General features: G+C 37.7%; 1 protein-coding gene across 1 annotated transcript; it reads left to right on the top strand.

The window, feature by feature from the left end:
* Positions 1-1,937: 1,937 nt before the first annotated feature.
* Positions 1,938-7,710, top strand: LOC133099653 (high affinity immunoglobulin epsilon receptor subunit beta-like). The gene is made up of 7 exons (XM_061203424.1): positions 1,938-1,999; positions 3,143-3,266; positions 3,800-3,934; positions 5,547-5,603; positions 6,130-6,285; positions 6,646-6,744; positions 7,612-7,710. Exons 1-7 carry the CDS (start codon positions 1,938-1,940, stop codon positions 7,708-7,710), a joined length of 732 nt encoding a protein of 243 aa, XP_061059407.1.
* The last annotated feature ends 10,385 nt before the right edge of the window (positions 7,711-18,095 follow it).

The raw sequence follows: 18,095 nt of genomic DNA on the forward strand, positions 1-18,095 counted from the left end.
CCCCACCAAAAAAAAAAAAAAGACATTTTGTCAGAGGTTTCAATGTTTACTATTGTGAAAGATGAAAGAGTATGTCTATAAGGACCAAAAGTGAGGGCACAGAGATGATAAGCATCTCAGCAGGGGGTAAGAAGAAGATGCTGGTGAAAACTGAGATATGAAACAAGTTGAAGATCACGAGATACATCTCAGTTACTGATATGCATGCTGCAAGTTTCTGTTGAAAATTCTCACAAAATAGCATTGTGTCCAAACACCAAAGACCATCCTCAATGTTTCCTGTCTAAAACTCAAGTTTAATTTCTAGTTATTCTCTGCAAACATAATGAACTATTATAGACTACTCCCAGAGAACACCATAAACAGGCGTTTTTTCAGGCCCTGTTTTAGCAGATGTGGTGTTAATTCCACTGAGGGAGAGGCAAATGAATGAAAACTCCTGAGGTTACCATTTGAAGTCTTGGCTCAAATGTGAACTTTCTCTGGGAATCTCTTACTTGACTTCTACATACCCTCTAAGAGGTAGAACTGTTACATCCTCCTGTGTGTTCCAGCAGCCTCTGACATGTTGGTAATATATTATTTATCTTTGTTCTACTCTGCCAGATAGTGAGCCAGACAAAGGCAGGGACCATCTCTGCATGCTCAGTGACAAGAGCAGTGCCTGACATGGAGCATTAAGTCCCTTTTGGAGGAATGTGTAAGTGAATGAGTTTCATTAATTCCAACAACATACTGGTCAGGTCCACCAATTCTGGAAGACACAGTGGGAGGATGGCATGTGGGTTAATACATTTTTGTTATGAAAGGTGTGCTAATATATCTTTTAGTGTCCCCTGTTCACACAAACATCTTAAGTTTCTTAGAGAAAGAGAAGAAATTTTTATCACAAACCAGAGAGACAATACAGATGCACAGAGGTAAAATTTGTAGTATCTTTATAGTTTAATAAAGAGCCATTCAAGATTATGCCTATAATCAAACTGAAATAAAAGAGTCCCAAATCTGTGAATCTCACCTGTATATTCATTTTGCTATGGTCTAGCTAGATATGCTATTAAAATAAGCATGTCAGTTTAGCTCCGACCCTAATTTAGGCATACTGCTCAGGCCAAGGCCGCTTAGATCTACTCATAGAATTCGTTATGAAGTTCATGCCCCTCAGTGTTTCCATAGTCCCATCCTTGCCATCACAAAAATCAAGGCAGTAGAGAGTCAACCTAACCTTTTAGTAGACAACGGAGTCTTCAGTGTGAAAACTTCTTAGCTTTCACACTATCAAGTATGGTTCCCAGGCGTTAGAACTCTGCCTGTCCAGTTTCTGAGACCATCTGCTACAAACAGCCATATAAACACTGTCCAAAAGACAGGAAGAAAGAGAAAGACAATAAATATTGAAGTCAAGAACAAATCCAGAGATTCAGAGACTAAGACACACTCATACTTGCAAACTGTGCTTCAGCCTTAGATTACGTGTGAAGCCAAGTCTTCCAAGGACAATTGGAGAACTTCTGGCATAGGAATGGCTGAACCAGGTCACAAGCAGAGAAAGCACCAGGAGAGAAGCCAATCTCTTTATGTCCTGCGGTTCTCTCTCACCTTCTCAGTCCCCACTAAACCGACTCATTTTTAGGTTCTGTAAATCCTGCTGGTTTCAGGCAGAATTATCTTCCAGGCAGGAGTCTCAAATTTCCCCATTTCACTCTCATCCCTATTCAGTAGCCCACTCAATTTTGCTCTTCCTTATAACAAAAAAAGCCCTATTGATCTTAGCCAGGAAAATTATCTTTCTGACCAGTGTCTTAAGCATGAAGATAGTTATCAGTGTCATGAGTCAACCCATCTTAACCGACCATCCGGAGACTCTGTGAGAGGGACCCCACCAAGGCTCATCGTCACACTGTTCTTCACCACCATATAGCTCAGTTAATGAAAAAATGGACACAGAAATTGGGAGCAGAACAAATCTTGCTCTCCCAAACCCACATGGGTCCACCAGGTAGGTACAGGTTATTATTTTTTTCAATTTCCAGTCACTTAGTGAACCAGAGACAGCCACAGTGCTGGGGAGATGCCAAATCATGAACATAGGCATGGACCCATCAGGTTTAACTAAAATACAGAGTATAAAGAAGTTATTTGCTATACTTTTTCACTAGTTCTCTCTGGTTGATGGGGAAGGAGGTTTTTACTTAGCTTTTAAATTGGGAACTACTTAAGTTTTCTAACAAAAGAGGTTCGTATTCTGGGTCTGGGGTAGGGGAGTTTGTGTTGGTTTGGCCAATTTTCTGTACGATGTTACGGAAAAAAGAATGAACTTTTTGGCCAACCCATAGTATCAGTAGAGATCTCTTGCCTATGTGTCTGATGTGTGTTAAGGGACAGAAGCTTTTCAAAATGACCTTGGGCTTCTTTCTGGTTAGTCTTTGTGAATCTCAAGCTGTGGGATCCTGCCCCACTGTTTAGAGGGGAAATGTTCCCGGAGTGAAATCTGGTGGAGATGTGCATAGTCTAGTTTTCCTTCGAATACCAAAAATTAATACATGTTAAGACTTTCTTCTTAAAGGTTTTAGGAGAAACTGAAGACAGAGTTTTGGGAATCAATATTGGATTGAATATCATGGCAAAATATTGAGTAGACTCTGAAGACACACTATTTCCAGTTAGCCTCCACTGAGGATGAAAATAGGAAGAGAGATCAACAAATCCTTCAAAACCATGCCTTTATGCACATGAAATTGAGTGTGTCATTGACAAAATATTTTCAGATACATTTCTATGTTAAAAAGACTGAGAGATGCATAGGTAAACATGTCTGTTGGATTGTTTTTAGTTGCATGCATCAATACAGACTAATGAGAAAGAATCTGGTAATAATTCTAGATTAAGAATAAGACTTGGTCTGGGTTTTTTTTTTGTTTTTGTTTTTTCCCTTTTGTTCCATCTAATCATTGATGAGACAGTAATCTTGGCCACTGACTTGGACCCTCTGAGCCTCAGAGTTTCTTGTACTTTACAGTGAAGATTTTCATTGCAGGATTGTTTTGAAACATAAACAAGCACAATTCCCCTGTCAGTTGAGAGCTTTGCACAGGGAGTTAGAGAATTTTCTCATGGCTGCATTTCTGTTTAAACTTCATAGTGCGCCTGAAATTGAACTTTCAGTAGTATCTCTCCATGATAACGACTTACTGGAGAAAGCTGCCCCATCCCCACCACGCCAAACGTGGCTGACTTTTTTGAAGAAGGAGCTGGAATTCCTGGGGGTGAGTGAGCCTCCTCTAATCTCAACTAGAGTAAAGACTGGCTCTAAGAAAGTGTATTTGTTGGCATCCACGTAGTTTCCCCACTCAGACTCATGAGGAGTGAAATACTTGGTAGATGAAAACTTGACACTTACTGCACCCTGCTGGGTAAAAAGAAGCATTTCCTCATGAAGACTAGGATAAGAATAGCAAATAGGATCTGTCAGCTCTGGTCAGTTGCCAGTTGATTAATATCATCCTGTGAAGGATTTGTAATCTTTATCTTCTCTTAGATGGAAAGAGCCATTATTGATGTCCACCATGAGAATGTAAATAAAGACACAGGAGAAATGCACTGGCTATTCCTGCATTAAGTCGTGCCTACATAAATTCTTAGAGTGGCCAGATGATAGTGGAAAATATTGCATTTGGATACTTTCTCAGGATTGCCTAAGACACCAAAATAATTTCTTACATTTCGCCTTGATTATAAGGAAATTGATGTAATCTTAGGAAAATGTCTTATTTCACAAAACTTATGCATTTTTCTACAGGTAACACAAATTCTGATTAGTTTGATATGCCTTTATTTTGGAATAATCGTGTGCTCCGTGTTCAATAATTCAGAATTTAAAGGAGACTTCTTTTCATCATTTAAAGCAGGCTACCCATTCTGGGGAGCAGTATTTGTGAGTATATGTCTACAACTGTCTCTGAAATAACACTGTACACGGCTTTTCTTTTATTCAGATCAGATCCGACCAATTGTTTATTCTAGTATTTAGAATATATGAATATGTTCTAATATGTAGATGGAGATATGTAAATATACATACATATTTGCAGTTTACAAAGCACTTTGGGTTGAATATGCTAACACACGTTTATCAGATGAGAAACCTGGGATTAATAAAAGTTAAACATATTACCCAAGAGGCATTTAGCTAATAAAAATTGAAACTAAACTTTCAGAAATCAATTTCAGAAAAATTTCCCTAACACTATCCATCAATAAAGTTATCTTAGTTAAGGGAGGGGGAAGAGATTGCTGAGGTGAGGAGAACAAGACTGACATTTGAGGAACTTCTACTGTGCCCTAGAAACTCTTTTTAGGTGCTTTCTCACTGTATCTTTCTTAGTCATTGTACTATTTAGAAACTAGATGGCTGAATGAGCTCACAAAGATATATAGCTTTATTGAAGTATAACTGACATACCATAAATGGCACATTTTAAGGTGTACAATTTGATAAATTTTGACACATGTATACACACGTGAAAACCTTACCGCATCAATATAATGAATATACTCATCACTGCCAAAAGTTTCCTTGTTTCCCTTGGTAACCCTTCCCTTCCTCAACCCCTGTCTTCCAATCCTCAAGCAATCACTGGTTTTCTGTCACTATAGATTAGTTTGCATTTCCTAGAGTTTTATATAAATGGAATTATACACCATGTTCTGTCTACTGTCTGGCTTCTTGCACTTGCATAATTATTTTCAATTAATCCATGCTGTTTTTTGTATCAACACTTCATTCACAAGGATATATTATTTTAACCCTAATCACAATGGCTTGGCACTCTGCTAAATACTTAGGTCTCTGGTCACTCGTTCAAGACTCTCCTGGAACCTTTGCCATATTTTATTTGAAACTTCCTTACTGCCTTTTCATTTCAAACAGCTTATTAGATGTCTCTCAACTCATCATACAATCTGAATCTTTGGAATTTTGTTTTAATTTGTGCTATTGGTTGATATTCTCACTAGATCTTTCACCATGTGCATTTTCATAATTACTATATGTCTATATGATACATGGCAGACTCTGGAGACAGACACATGTTTCTGGCCCAAAGGAGTTGACAACTATAACACACAAGTTGCTCATGAAAGCAAATGATTACAAAAAAATTAGAGTAGTGTTATAACATAATCATGCACCAGGGCTGCTGGAACTTACAATATTTAATAGTGACCCATAGACTGTCAGGGTTGGCATCACCTGGGAGCCTGCTAGAAATAAAGAATCTCAGGCCTCATCTAGGACTTACTGAGTAAGAATTTGCATTTTAACAAGACTCTCATATAATTCATATGTACATTTAATTTTGAGAAGCTCTCTATAGGAAATAAAAAAATAAAATAATAAAATTAAAAAATAAAAATAAATAAAAAGTAAAGGAGAGCTTTATAGAATACCCACAACTTTACCTTCTATTTGGAGGACGGGGGTGAAAGGGACACAGAGAAGAACAGAGACCCACTGTGCTTTTTTTTTCCTCTTCCCTTTTGAACAGTTTGCTATTTCTGGATTTTTGTCAATTATGTCTGAAAAGAAACATGCAACATATCTGGTGAGTTGCATTCTGTCTTTGTCCATCCTTGAGAAGGTAAGAAAAATTTAATTTTGAGAGTCTTGAAAAAGATATGTCGTCATCTCTTATGAGCGAATGTGGATATGTGATATTTTTCCAATCTACTTTGTGTTTAATGTACTCACTAAAAATAAAATCATTAAAATACCAATTGTATCATTTAAAAACAATAAACGTAACTACTTTGACACTTGTTGAAAAAATATCCTCACACCTGCTCTGTCCTCATAATATAGTCCTATGATCAAATAAATGACTCGTTTCCAATTAAGGAGTCTATTTGAGGAGAGACTATGAGTATCCATGTGGCTTTTCCTGAATGCAGTCCTAGCAAGAAAGTTATACGTCCTTATTACACAAGTACATTTTCAAGATTTCCCTTTTTCATCTATATTTTAAATAAATGCAGAGTTTACTGGATATATCCAGCCCTGAAATGCAGATAGGTTTATTGAATACTGTGGCAGGTGCAGGACCAAGTCTAAATGTTGTTCTTTGTCATCAGATACGAGGAAGTCTGGGAGCAAACACTGTCAGCAGCATAGCTGGAGGAACAGGAATCATCATCCTGATCATTAACCTAAAGAAGAGCTCAGCTTATATCTACCATTGCTGGAATATTTATGAGAAAGACTGCTGCTTTGTGGCTTCTATTTCCACTGTATGTATTTCTTGTGGGAAGACTAAGATTCTGGGTCTTAATCTCAGTAAGACGCCTTCTTTTCCTTTCCATGAACACAATCCTTTCTTGCAACCTCAATCACATAATGCAGTGTTCTGGAGGCTCATACCCAGAGATGCGCCGGCCTCCTTCCCCTGCCCCCCCAGCTGAATTCTGCAAGGGTGGAGTCATCTGCTTTGAGTAACCATCTCCTGGTTTTCCCATGTGCCATTTTATAGGAACTGGTCTTGTGGGTGGGCGGTCATGAAAACAAGGGTTGCTGTAAGGGAATGTACTTCTGGGACACCTACCTTGTCACTCTACTTGTCTTTCTGGTTGTTGTTGGTTGTTATTCAACAGGAAATTGTGGCAATGATCCTGTTTCTCACCATTCTGGGGTTTTGCAGTGCTGTGTCACTCACAGTCTATGGGATTGGAGAAGTAATTGAAGGAAATAAGGTAGGCAGAGGCCTGATATTAAATCCTAAACAATAAGCTAAAGAATTTGAGCTTTGTGGCTTAAAAATATGGCCTGGGTTTCCTGCAATGTTTCTACCAGTTTCAGTATTCAATTTCTCCAAGTTTCAGTACTTTGATTTCCAAATCTCATGTTTTGAATCAAATTTTCCACTCACAAATCTCATGGTATATTCCTGTGACTGAGAAGTTTAGGAAAATAGGATCTTCATCATTTTAGAAAATGTAGATGCTTTGAAGTTGATGAGCATGAGAGATGAATATACAGGTAGCAAGTGATGGAAACACTCAGATATCTGGGCTTATTTGCTTTCCCAGAATAGTTCCGTTATATTTGTTCCTGCTCTCTTTTTTCTTGGCTTTCACCTTCCCACTTGCTCTGAAACCTCAAGCTTGTCTCCTCCCTAATTCATGACTACCAACTGCATTTCCACTTGTCTTACCCATTTTACACCTTTGATGTATGAAAAAGAATTACCAATACTTGATGCACATACATTTACTCAGATCTTCCAGATAAAACATGCTCTCTCCATCTGTCCACTTGCCTGAAGCATTCAAGTCTGGCTGCCTTTTCTGATCACTTTCCTCCAGAGATAAGACAAGAGGTACACCAAATTTCAGACACAAAATCATCTCACCAACTTCTCAATGACTGACAATTTCTTCTGAGCCCATGTGGCCAGACAATCTGGCTTGGTTTGTTAGAGATGGAGGTATTAATTACAGTGTAATGGGAGATGGTGAGATTCAGAAAGGCAAAAGGAGATGAGATATGCCTCTTAAGAAAGTCTTCTCGTGGCAGGAAATTCTTGGTGATTGATTCTGAATGATTTTTTCCCTCATCAGATTCCAGAAGATTGTCTTTATGAAGAAGTAAACACCTATGCACCAATTTACAGTGAGTTGGAAGATGGAGGGGACGCAACTTCTCCCACTGATTCATAAGAATCATGAGTCCAGAACATTCTGATTCATAGCAAAGGATCTAGAAAGCCAAGATCTTTGTTTAAGGGACTACTGGCAAAATTTCAATTCTTTCTGTGACCTGCCAATTTTACATTATGATTTATTCTCCAGATGACAAAATTCTATTTTTGTTGTTTCCATTCACTTAAATCCCCCTCCACTTGTAAATACGATAGACTCCTATTTTTCTTGTTTTCTGTTGCTGTTTCACACCCATCCCTTCTGGGACGTCAACAGAAAACAAGAAAAATAAGCATTTACTCTGTGCCTAGAACCGTGCAAATAGAGAAAACAAGAGGAAGGCTGGTTGAGAGTTGAGTTAAACTTAACAGTTTGGTAACATTTGTCTCTTAGCCCCTTTTAGAGTTTACAAGAGCTGCAGATGTATGTGATATACGCCCCCCACACCTACTGGACCATAAGCACCTTGAGGGCAAAGTCCAGTCAGCAAACATAAACTGAAAACCAACTAAGTAAAGTTTTTCACCTCTGTCTCTTTCACTTTGTGTATCCCAGTATTTTATCCATAGTGGATGCTCAGTGTGAATTTATGGAGTGTAGGGGTGAATATTCAGGGAGGGTATATCACCAGGTCAAGCTAGAGGTAGGGTAGAAAAGGAGAAAGAAATGATTCTGAAGGGAATTTGGAGGTGATAAGAAGACCAAATTGACATATATTAAGAACAGAGTTAGGAGGACAGTCAGATGGAGGTTTGAATAGAGATTCTTCAGGTATGTATTAAACATTTTGGTGGATCCGCATCAGGTTAGCAATGGACGCTTCCTGCTTGTGTTTGGTCTTAAACGGACAAAACAACGTGGTGTGTTAGAAGGATCACTGATCTTATAAAGCGCAGGGAGTCTGCATTGGAATCCCAGGCCTATTTCTTATTAGTTGAGTGAGTTGTGTCAAATCACTTAACCTTTTACTTAATCTGGGTTTTCTCATCAGTAAAATTAACATATTAGGAATAATTTACCTGCCAGTGCTAAAAGTGTGTGTGGAAACACACACACACACACACAGTATAAATTAAAAGTGCTCTAAAAGAGAAAGAAATAATTAATAAATTAATTCTTATATACATAAAGCAATCTACAAATCTTAGTATTCGCTAATGATATAAAATTTAAGTCCATTTTATCTGAAAGGCCCCACTTTTTTTTTAAACAAAAATTTAACCCTAAGAGCCAAATCTGTCAAGAGTAGTCAGTGAAAACAAAGCCACATTGCTCAATGAAATCAGCTATGTTAAACAACAACAAAAATTTAACCAATTCTATATGAAAAAAGTATGTCATTACCTTTGAAATAATTGTGTCCTCCATATGTTATTATTATTATTATCTTTTACAATAGGTCCTTGTTGGTTATCTATTTTAAATATAGCGGTGTGTACAGGTCAGTCCCAAATTCCCAATCTATACTTCTCCCCCACCCTTCCCCGCTGGTAACCATAAGCTATCTTAAAGTCTCCACTTTCTAAACCCACCTCACTTTCTCTTTAGTATGCTTTGTGCTTAACCACCTCATGTCAGCATCCTAGCTTCAAATGTTCTGCCTTCCCTTTTGTGCTTGCTTGAATTTCTTCTTTCTGTAATGCTTATCTTAAATCTCACCTGATTCTTTAAGTTTTTCTAGTTGATTGCTCCTCTCTCTAGAAGATAAGTTTTTCTAATCAAATACACACACCCGTTATACTCTATATAACTTTCTATATGCAAATATTTTATGTCTCCTCAATGATAATATATTTTTTCAAAGGCAAAAAGTCTCATAAAAATCTGTATATTGCATGAATCACCAACACATTCACTGACACAATATTGTTCAGTAGTGTTTGCAGATTGATGAATAAGCAGTAGGGAGTTTTATTAAGTTACTCAGTATCTGGTGAGATGGAAACCATAATGGAAAGATCACTTAATGAAGAACTTGAAAGAAGAATAAATTAATGAAGACATGAGCTAAAGTGAAGTCAGTGGAAATGGAGAGGAATGATTGTGTCTAAAACATGGAGAGAAAGAGTAATTGGTCTTCTTGCTAACAAGTTGAATTAAAGGATAAAGTTAGAGAAGCAACTAGTTGATTAACACACTATGTGTTTAAGTCTAAGATCAGAGAACAACAGGTAATGTTGAAAGAAATGACAGAAAGTGAGAAATATGAATTAATAAGTGAGGAGTACAGACAGACCCAGATTAAGTTCAGTTTTAGACTGTCATTTTTAGGAGACCAAAGAGAAATACAACTTAAGAGTGCCTGGTGGTATCCAATGTAGAGTGCTGGTAAAGATGGAATTTGGTAATAGAGATTTAGTGTTGTTATAAGAGAGATCATTATTAAATGAAGCAGATTAACATTCTAAGAGAATTATTTTGAGATAAAAGTAAAGCCAAGTTAACCTGTACATGCCTGTAATCAGAGGGGAAAAGGAGAGAAAATATCTAAGGTAGAAATAAGAGAATTAGGCAGAAAAATGCACTGTGAAACAGTAGATAGCAGGTAGCCCAAAGTAGAGAGAGGTTAGACAACAGAGAATAAATAATCATCAGAGACAGTATCTGCTGACTTGGGTAAGAGAAAAGTCTATAGTGATAAATCAATTCCAGTTAAGATGTAGAAATCAGGCAAAGAAATAGCAGTAGTGAATGAATGCAAAAGGTGCAGAGAAATTCAAAATAGGGTTATGGTGATGAGTAAATGAATAAAATATTTGCAGAGGTATTTAGAGAGAGAGAATGGTGGTATATGTGATGTAAGAAATAAAGAGAGGAGATTGTGAATAGAAGATAATGAAGAAAAATTAAGTTCAGCCAAATGATTTTGTTGTTCTTGATATTTTTATTTTTAAGAGAAGGAAAAAGTAGTTCACACCTTTAGCCTAAGTAAAAGAGTCCTGTGGAGGGACTGAAAAAAATCAGCTGGAGGTATTATTCACAAATTCATTACTAAAATAATTAAGTACATTTTATTTATTTGGGATGCCAAAATTAAAAAGTGATAAGTAGATGTTAATTTCCCCAGATTATGAAAGTGATCACCTAACCACACAAGCAATGATTTAAGTGAATTGTCATGTTTTTCTGACCTCAGGACCCTAGGTTTTCTATTTTCATTTTTCTGAAATTAAAATTTTGTTTCTCCAAACTTGACAGCAGCATAACAATATACCCTTTCACTGCATAGCTGTATCACCATACTTGATCATCTATAATCACATCACTTTCATGGCATACGTATTTGAATCCAAACTCCTAAACCTGGACCACCAGGACCTCTAGAAGTGAATCCAGTCTATCTTCATACTGTGTAATATTTTACACCGTTCTTTCCCTGACTCAATTAATGTTTTAACCACATCTTTGACTGTATTTCTATATACATCACACATTTTTTGTCTGAAGATCATTCCGATGATTGTTCTGCCCCTGCCTGCTTTTTATCACATGCTCACGTCAGGCGTACACTGAGAACACAAATAGCACGTTCTTCACATAGTTAGTGCCCCAAATTAGCTTTTTAAAAATGTCAACCTAAAGGTTATCTTCTCCATGAAGATTGCCTAATGCACACATATTCATCCAGCCATAAGATCCTGCTTCATAATCACTTTACCCCATGACTCAATTTATTATCATGTATTATTAGTGTACTTATGATCTCCTTGATGTATCCTCAATCACTGGTATTTGTTCAATAAATCGGAATCATTTAACTTGATTTCTTGTCTGTGTGTGTGTACATGAGGGTGGGGGACTGATCAAGGATAATTGGGAATCAAAGCATCCATTCAGTGATGCTAAGGACCAAGAACAGTTTCTGGAGTCCTCCTTTTAAACAATGCTTCATCAAACGGGATAATCTATACACAACCCCATAGACAGAAAACAGACTGTAAAAAGAATCATCAGCCATCTCATCAATAAAAGGTAGGATAAAGTTGAAAGGAACCTGGACCATGAGTCACATTTTACAAGTTAGTCCTGACTCTAATTTATTTGTTATGCTACGTGAACTTGGGACCGTCTTTTCCCTTCGAGGACCTCAGTTTTGCCATCTGAAAATGAGCAGCTTGGAACAAAAAAATCCCAGCTGAACTTCCTGCTTCCATAGTCCCTGCTTTTAGATACTTAAGATTGTTGGTAATCACAATTACTAGGTTTGTGATTGGGATAGCAACAGCAATCAGAGTTATTTGATGCTATGTGATGTATGGTCCAGCAAGACATCTGGGACAATAACATTCATTCTAAACTCTCCTGACAAAAGCTAATCAAAGGTCTCTTTCTAAAAATTGTCTCAGAAAAAAACATTCCCAAATAATTCCCATTCTATGAGGTATGGCTCTACTTACAAAAAATTCTAATAAAACAGGGTACCATATTCATAATTTCAGCCTGGTTTAGAGTGTTGAAGTAAATTTATATGTACAAGGGTGTGAGAGGCCATTGGTAGTCACCATCTGTGTTTCATGAGTATTTCCCGTCACTGGAAAACCTCTGCTCACTCCACGAACAGTCAAGTGGGCTCAACTTACGTCTCCCAAACAACTTTCATCTGGGACCCCCTGCATAGGGTTGTGTTGAACAACATTGAGGACCAGGGATTGTTTAGAGTGTGAACGTGGAACGTAATATACCCAGAAGCATATTGTAGAAGCTACATTAGATACTAGCTCTATGATCTTGGATAACCTTTTAAATTTTATCTTAGTTTATTTTTCTTATCTCTTAAATGGTTATATTAACTATAATTACTTCAAATGTATTATGCATGTTCATAGATCATGTAGCCAGTGCCTAGACTGGTATATGGGACATATTTTTGCATGCATAAATATTGATGCCTAATCCTGAACCTGTCCCAGCTCCTCAGGAGCCCTTGACAAGATGTACCAATACCTTGTTATTCCTGGTTGGAGGAAGTGGGTATGGGACCATGGAAGAGACCAGAGAAGGCGGTCTATGGCAGGAAGCTATGAATATGCTGTGAATCCTGCCTTTTAGGAGTTCATATTCAAATATATAGAGAGAAAGTTTCACTTGGCAAATAGAAGATTCTATTAGAAGATAGAGGAAGAATACCTCTAGGATGGGAAGTCACCATGGGAAATTAACAATTAAATAAAAAAGTTGAACTGGAATTCTAAATCCTATGAGAGTGTAAGAAAGAGAATAAAGCGAAGATTTAATTGAACTTCTGTTATGTCTTGACTTCTGCTGGAAGCCTAACTGGTGTTACTTCATCTTAATCTATAAAACAAACTTTTGAGGTAAGCAAATATCTCTTTTTTTAAAGCTGTAAGCTTCTCTACACAACAAGGATAAAAACAAGTTGCCCATGGTTGTTTAGTCAGTAGATCACAGAACTGGGGTTTAGATCCAGGCCAGTTTGTCTTTCGTATCCATGTTATTTCCACTTGGCTCTATTACCTCGCTTAGTTATGGGAGGTGTGTAATAAATGAGTCTTATCTTCCAAGGGATTGGTCATTCATTTCTGCTATAGAAAACATGAGTGCTGGAGTGACATCAGCACCATGGCAGCATAAGACAGCCCTCCTTTGGTCCCCGCTTTTAAACAGTGAATTCTGAATCCATCCATGAACAAAAGTACCTCTGTGGGAGTTATGGGATTCAGCACCATACACCAAGGGACCCAGGAGGAGTCTCACCCACCCACCCATGCATCAGATGTTAGGCAGACTGAGCTTGGTAGGGGCTGTGGAACCAGCAGGAGCTTGCTAACTGGCCACAGCCCCTCTCAGCCCCAGCAGGGGAAAAGCAAAAGAGGGCTGACTTGGGAAGACATCCATAGATGAGAGAGACTTTGTAGAAGTCCAGCCTTCCCAAGGAGAGAGTCCAGCTTTCCATTAGAGAAAAAAAAAAAAAAAATGAACTGGACACATTGAAGAGGGCAAGAAAAACTTTGCTAGTGGTGCCCCTTCCTGGAGGTGGCACAGCATGGGGATGAAGTAGTCAGTGATGACTTCTCCCCTCAGGAAAAAGAGAGAGCAGTGAGTGAGTTCCCAGCTACCACAGCTATGGGGGATGCTGCTGGAGAAACCTGTTTCCCTCCTGCAGCACCCTGAGTGTGAAGGCAGGACCTCCACAGCTGGGAGAAAGAAGAGATCAGAAAAGAGATAGATAAGAATATCAAAGGGCATTAAAGGAACATGGTTCCTGCTGATTGCCTCTTAGACTCAGCAGGAAGCCCACTCACACTGCTGGGAGAACCTCATCTGAGGTTCCCCACCTGGCCCGTGGGTAACCCCAATGCCCCAAGTGCTAAATCCACCCAGTCCCCAACACTGTGTGCAGCAGCACGAGAGCCCCAGTAAACAGCCTTCTCAAACAGGTCAGGGTCTGTGGACAAGGGAGACCCTGAAACTTGAGCTGCAGCACCACCATCTGAAAAATCACAAGGGAGGTTTCCAGTAGCCAGTTCGGTGAGTTGTAACAACCAGAGAAGACAAACAAGTTTCAGAATTTTGCCACAAGGAGTAAGAAGTGTGGAGCAGGTATCCATACAAGGTTGGAGGAAACACCAGCTATAAGCAGAACCAAGAAAACAGTATCTCTCTCTAGAAGACAAGTAGAGATTTGAGGCGGTGCCTGCTGATACAAATGAGAAAACAGCAACACAAACTCCAGGGTACATGAAGAACCAAGGAAATACGCTACCACCAGAAGATAACAAGAATCCTCTAATAGCTGAATTCAAAGGCATGAAAGTTTGTGATTTAGCTGATAAAGAATTCAAAATAGCTGTTTTGAGGAAATTCAAGGAGGTACAAGAAAACAGAAAAATAATTTAATGAAATCAGGGCAACAATTCATGAACAAAAAGAGTTATTGAACAAAGAGATAGAAATCATAAAAAAAGATCCTAACAGAAACTCTGGAGTTGAAGATTTCTTTTTCTTCCAGTTTTATTAAGATATAATTGACATACAGCCCTGTATAAGTTGAAAGTGTACAACATACAGTAATGGTTAAACTTACATACATCATGAGATGAGTACCATAATAAGTTTAGTGAGCATCCATCATCTTGTATAGATATAAAATTAAAGAAATAAAAAAAACTTTTCCTTGTGATGAGAACTCTGAGGATTTGCTCCGGTAACAACTTTCGTATGTAATATTCAGCAGTGTTCATTGTATTTATCATGTTGTGCATTACATCCCTGGTATTTATTTATCTTATAACTGGAAGTTTGTACCTTTTGACTACCTTCATCTTTTCTTTCTACTGATTAATTTATCTTCCCTTTTATCAGGAAGAAGGAAATTTAGAATGGAACAGGGTGCTAGGGTGGAAGCAGATGTCTGTCACCAGAGATGACTCTCCAAAACTAAAATTGAGGGGTTTAGTATGTGTGGAAGTACAACTACAAGCTATAGGTTCAATATTGTCTTTCTTCCATGTCTTTGTGAAAGCGTTCAACTATATTTGTGGATCTATAGTGCTATACCTAATGTCTGGCCCAACTTTTGCATCTTAGAGATTAGTCACTAAATATCAAATTTTTATTCTTGGTTATTGTTAAATATTGGTTCTGTATGTTACCAGTGATGGTGTTGAAGATGATTCCATTTCCAGGGTAGGAGAAGGTGACCTCATAGATTATTGCAGAAAGGAGAACTTCTCTGCAAAACAACTTTATCTTTCTTGCCTTTCTTCCTTTTCCAGTCATAATGTAGTAAGATATGCAGTCTCTTATAATAATTACGTACTCTTTTTTATTTGGCTGCTTTCACCCAGCAAACTTATTTTGGTGCTCATCCATGTTTTTGTGTGTACAGAGTAGTATTCCATTGTATGGATGTACCACAATTTGTTTATCAGTTTGCCTATTGATGGGCATTTGGACTGCCTCCAAGTTTGGGCTATGACAAATTAAACTATTACGAACATTCATGTTCAAGTCTTTACATGGATATAAGCTTTAATTTCTCTTAGGTAAATTCCTTTCCACTTAAAGTGAAAAGGCTGAGTCATATGGAAGATGTTTGACATTTAAGAAACTGCCAAATGGTTTCCAAAGTGATTGTACCATTTTACATTTCCACCAGCAGTGTATGAAAGATCCCATTTCCCAACATCAATGCCAGCACCTGGTATGGCCAGTCTTTTAAATATTACCATGCTAATAGATGTGAAGTATTACCACATTATGATTTTAATTTGTATTTACCCAGTGACTAATGATTTTGAGCTTCTTTTCATGTCATCATTTGGTGACATATCTGTTCAAATCTTTTGACTTCTTTTAGACTGAATTGTTTGCTTTCTGATTATGGTGCTTTGAGAGCTCTTCATATATTCTGCATACAAGTCCTTTACCTTAAATATGATTTGAAACTCTTTACTCCCAGCCTTTTGCATCTTTTTATTCTAGAACAATGTCTTTCAAAGAACAGACATTTTAAATTTGAAGTCCAATTGCATTTTTTAAAGGGGATCATACTTGAACTTCTCCAAATTCATCAGGAAAAGCAAAAAAGAGATTCTTCTTTAGCAAGTAAGAAAACCTCTGCCAGTTTACAGGCTACAGGGAAATCTGGGAATTCAAGTTTCTCAGACATATTCATGAAAATATCCTGATTCCAAGTCTCAGCACTCCACTGGTTTTTATTAAGGTCTTTGACAGTAAAATAAGAGACTTATTAGAGATGTGTATCTGATATCATTTACACTTGTATTATCTTTAAAATTTAAATTTTGGGCTTGGTAGAGAAACTAAATTCTTCTCTAGTCTTCTAGGAGGTGAGACCATTTTCCTTCCATGATCTCAAATCATCTTAATCTTACTGCTTACTGTATGCCTTTTCTATCCCCACCACCTCCCGGGACAGATAACTGCCTTTTAGAACAATTAGCCTGAACTTCCCGGTGTAAGCAACACTGGGAATTGAGGAGAGAAAGGGAAGAAGATGATAAGATTAGATTCATAAACATATAAACTTCAGGGTTAGAATCATGCTACACCAATGACTTGGGATTTTTCCCCTATTATTCTCCTATATGGGAATGTTGTGTAAGATTGGTGTTATTCTCTTTTGAAATTTTTGTATTAAGTTAATATGTTGGTAAAGTTCAGAATCACTTGTCTCCATGTGACGGAGATTTTGATATGAACAGCCTTAAATAGAGTACTTAAGAAAAGAGCATGGGAGCCCAATCAAGATCTAAAAGCAAGTTCCTGCTGTTTGTCCTTAGCTTCTGAGTGGAGATTAATGACTATCTCATGGAAATACTAGTTTGTTCATGACAGTTTTGCTACTGTTGCCCTCTGGTAGGCTGGTTAGGATGACTCACAGGAAATAGTGACTACACAGACCTGAAGATAATTGTCACATCACTCTTCAGATCAGGCCAGACTCTTCAGTGGAAATGGTTTGGCGAATGGTGGCCAAGAGGACCTATTTGGGGCAGTTCTAGAATGATGCAAAGGTAGGAAGAGCTCATTTTCTGTTTCTAGCTTCTAGAAAGAGTTCTACGTTGGGCTCTTAGTGGGTGAGATGTAGGAAGAGTATCTAGTATAGACTGAGGTGAAAATAAACTTTGGGATGAATAAGGATGCTTGTGATTGGGCTTTCAAAGGACAGATTCTCGTCTTTGTGGAAGGCGAATGTTTAAGCTGTGGAATAGTGTCCTTCTCAACAGCTATCTCAAAAGGAAAACACTAACTTCCAGAATACATGGAACAACAAAGTCATGTGGCACTGCTAGGAATACAGGGAAGGGTAAAAATTAAGGTCTATTAATTCAATAATTCTATTTTCAGGGGTAGAGTAACACAATTAAAGAGACCTCAGAAGGCCACTGTGAGTTGGCTTGAAACATCAGAGCTTTCAGCAAAACAGTACTATGCTTGTGGTGAAGAGGAACATTAGACAGGTACAAAGGCCAATCTGCTAGAGAAATTGAGCTCTCATCTTGGTTCCAACACAGAAGAGCTGACTGACATTAAAGAAGCGATATAATCCCCCTGAAACTAAGTTTTCTTACTCGGAAAGTGAAAGTTTTCACATTTCATATAGTTTCTATTCACATGCACTTATCAATTCATGACATAAATTAAATATTTATTTTCTCTTACTAGATTATAAGCTCCCAATTAACAGGAATTGGGCATGTTTTGTTCACTGCTACATTCCTAGAACCCAAACCTGTAACAGCATCTGGCACACAGTAGACATTTAATTAATATTTGTTGACTGACTGAATGGATAATATTCTTATGAGCAGCAAGCACAATGTGTGGCACCTACAGGACTCTCTACAATGATTTGTTCATTTTCTATCAGTCATTTTTTTTTTCTGGGAGATATAAATGTAAGCATTCTGCATGCA

Source organism: Eubalaena glacialis, chromosome 10 (assembly GCF_028564815.1).
Source record: "Eubalaena glacialis isolate mEubGla1 chromosome 10, mEubGla1.1.hap2.+ XY, whole genome shotgun sequence".
Classification (NCBI taxonomy): domain Eukaryota; kingdom Metazoa; phylum Chordata; class Mammalia; order Artiodactyla; family Balaenidae; genus Eubalaena; species Eubalaena glacialis.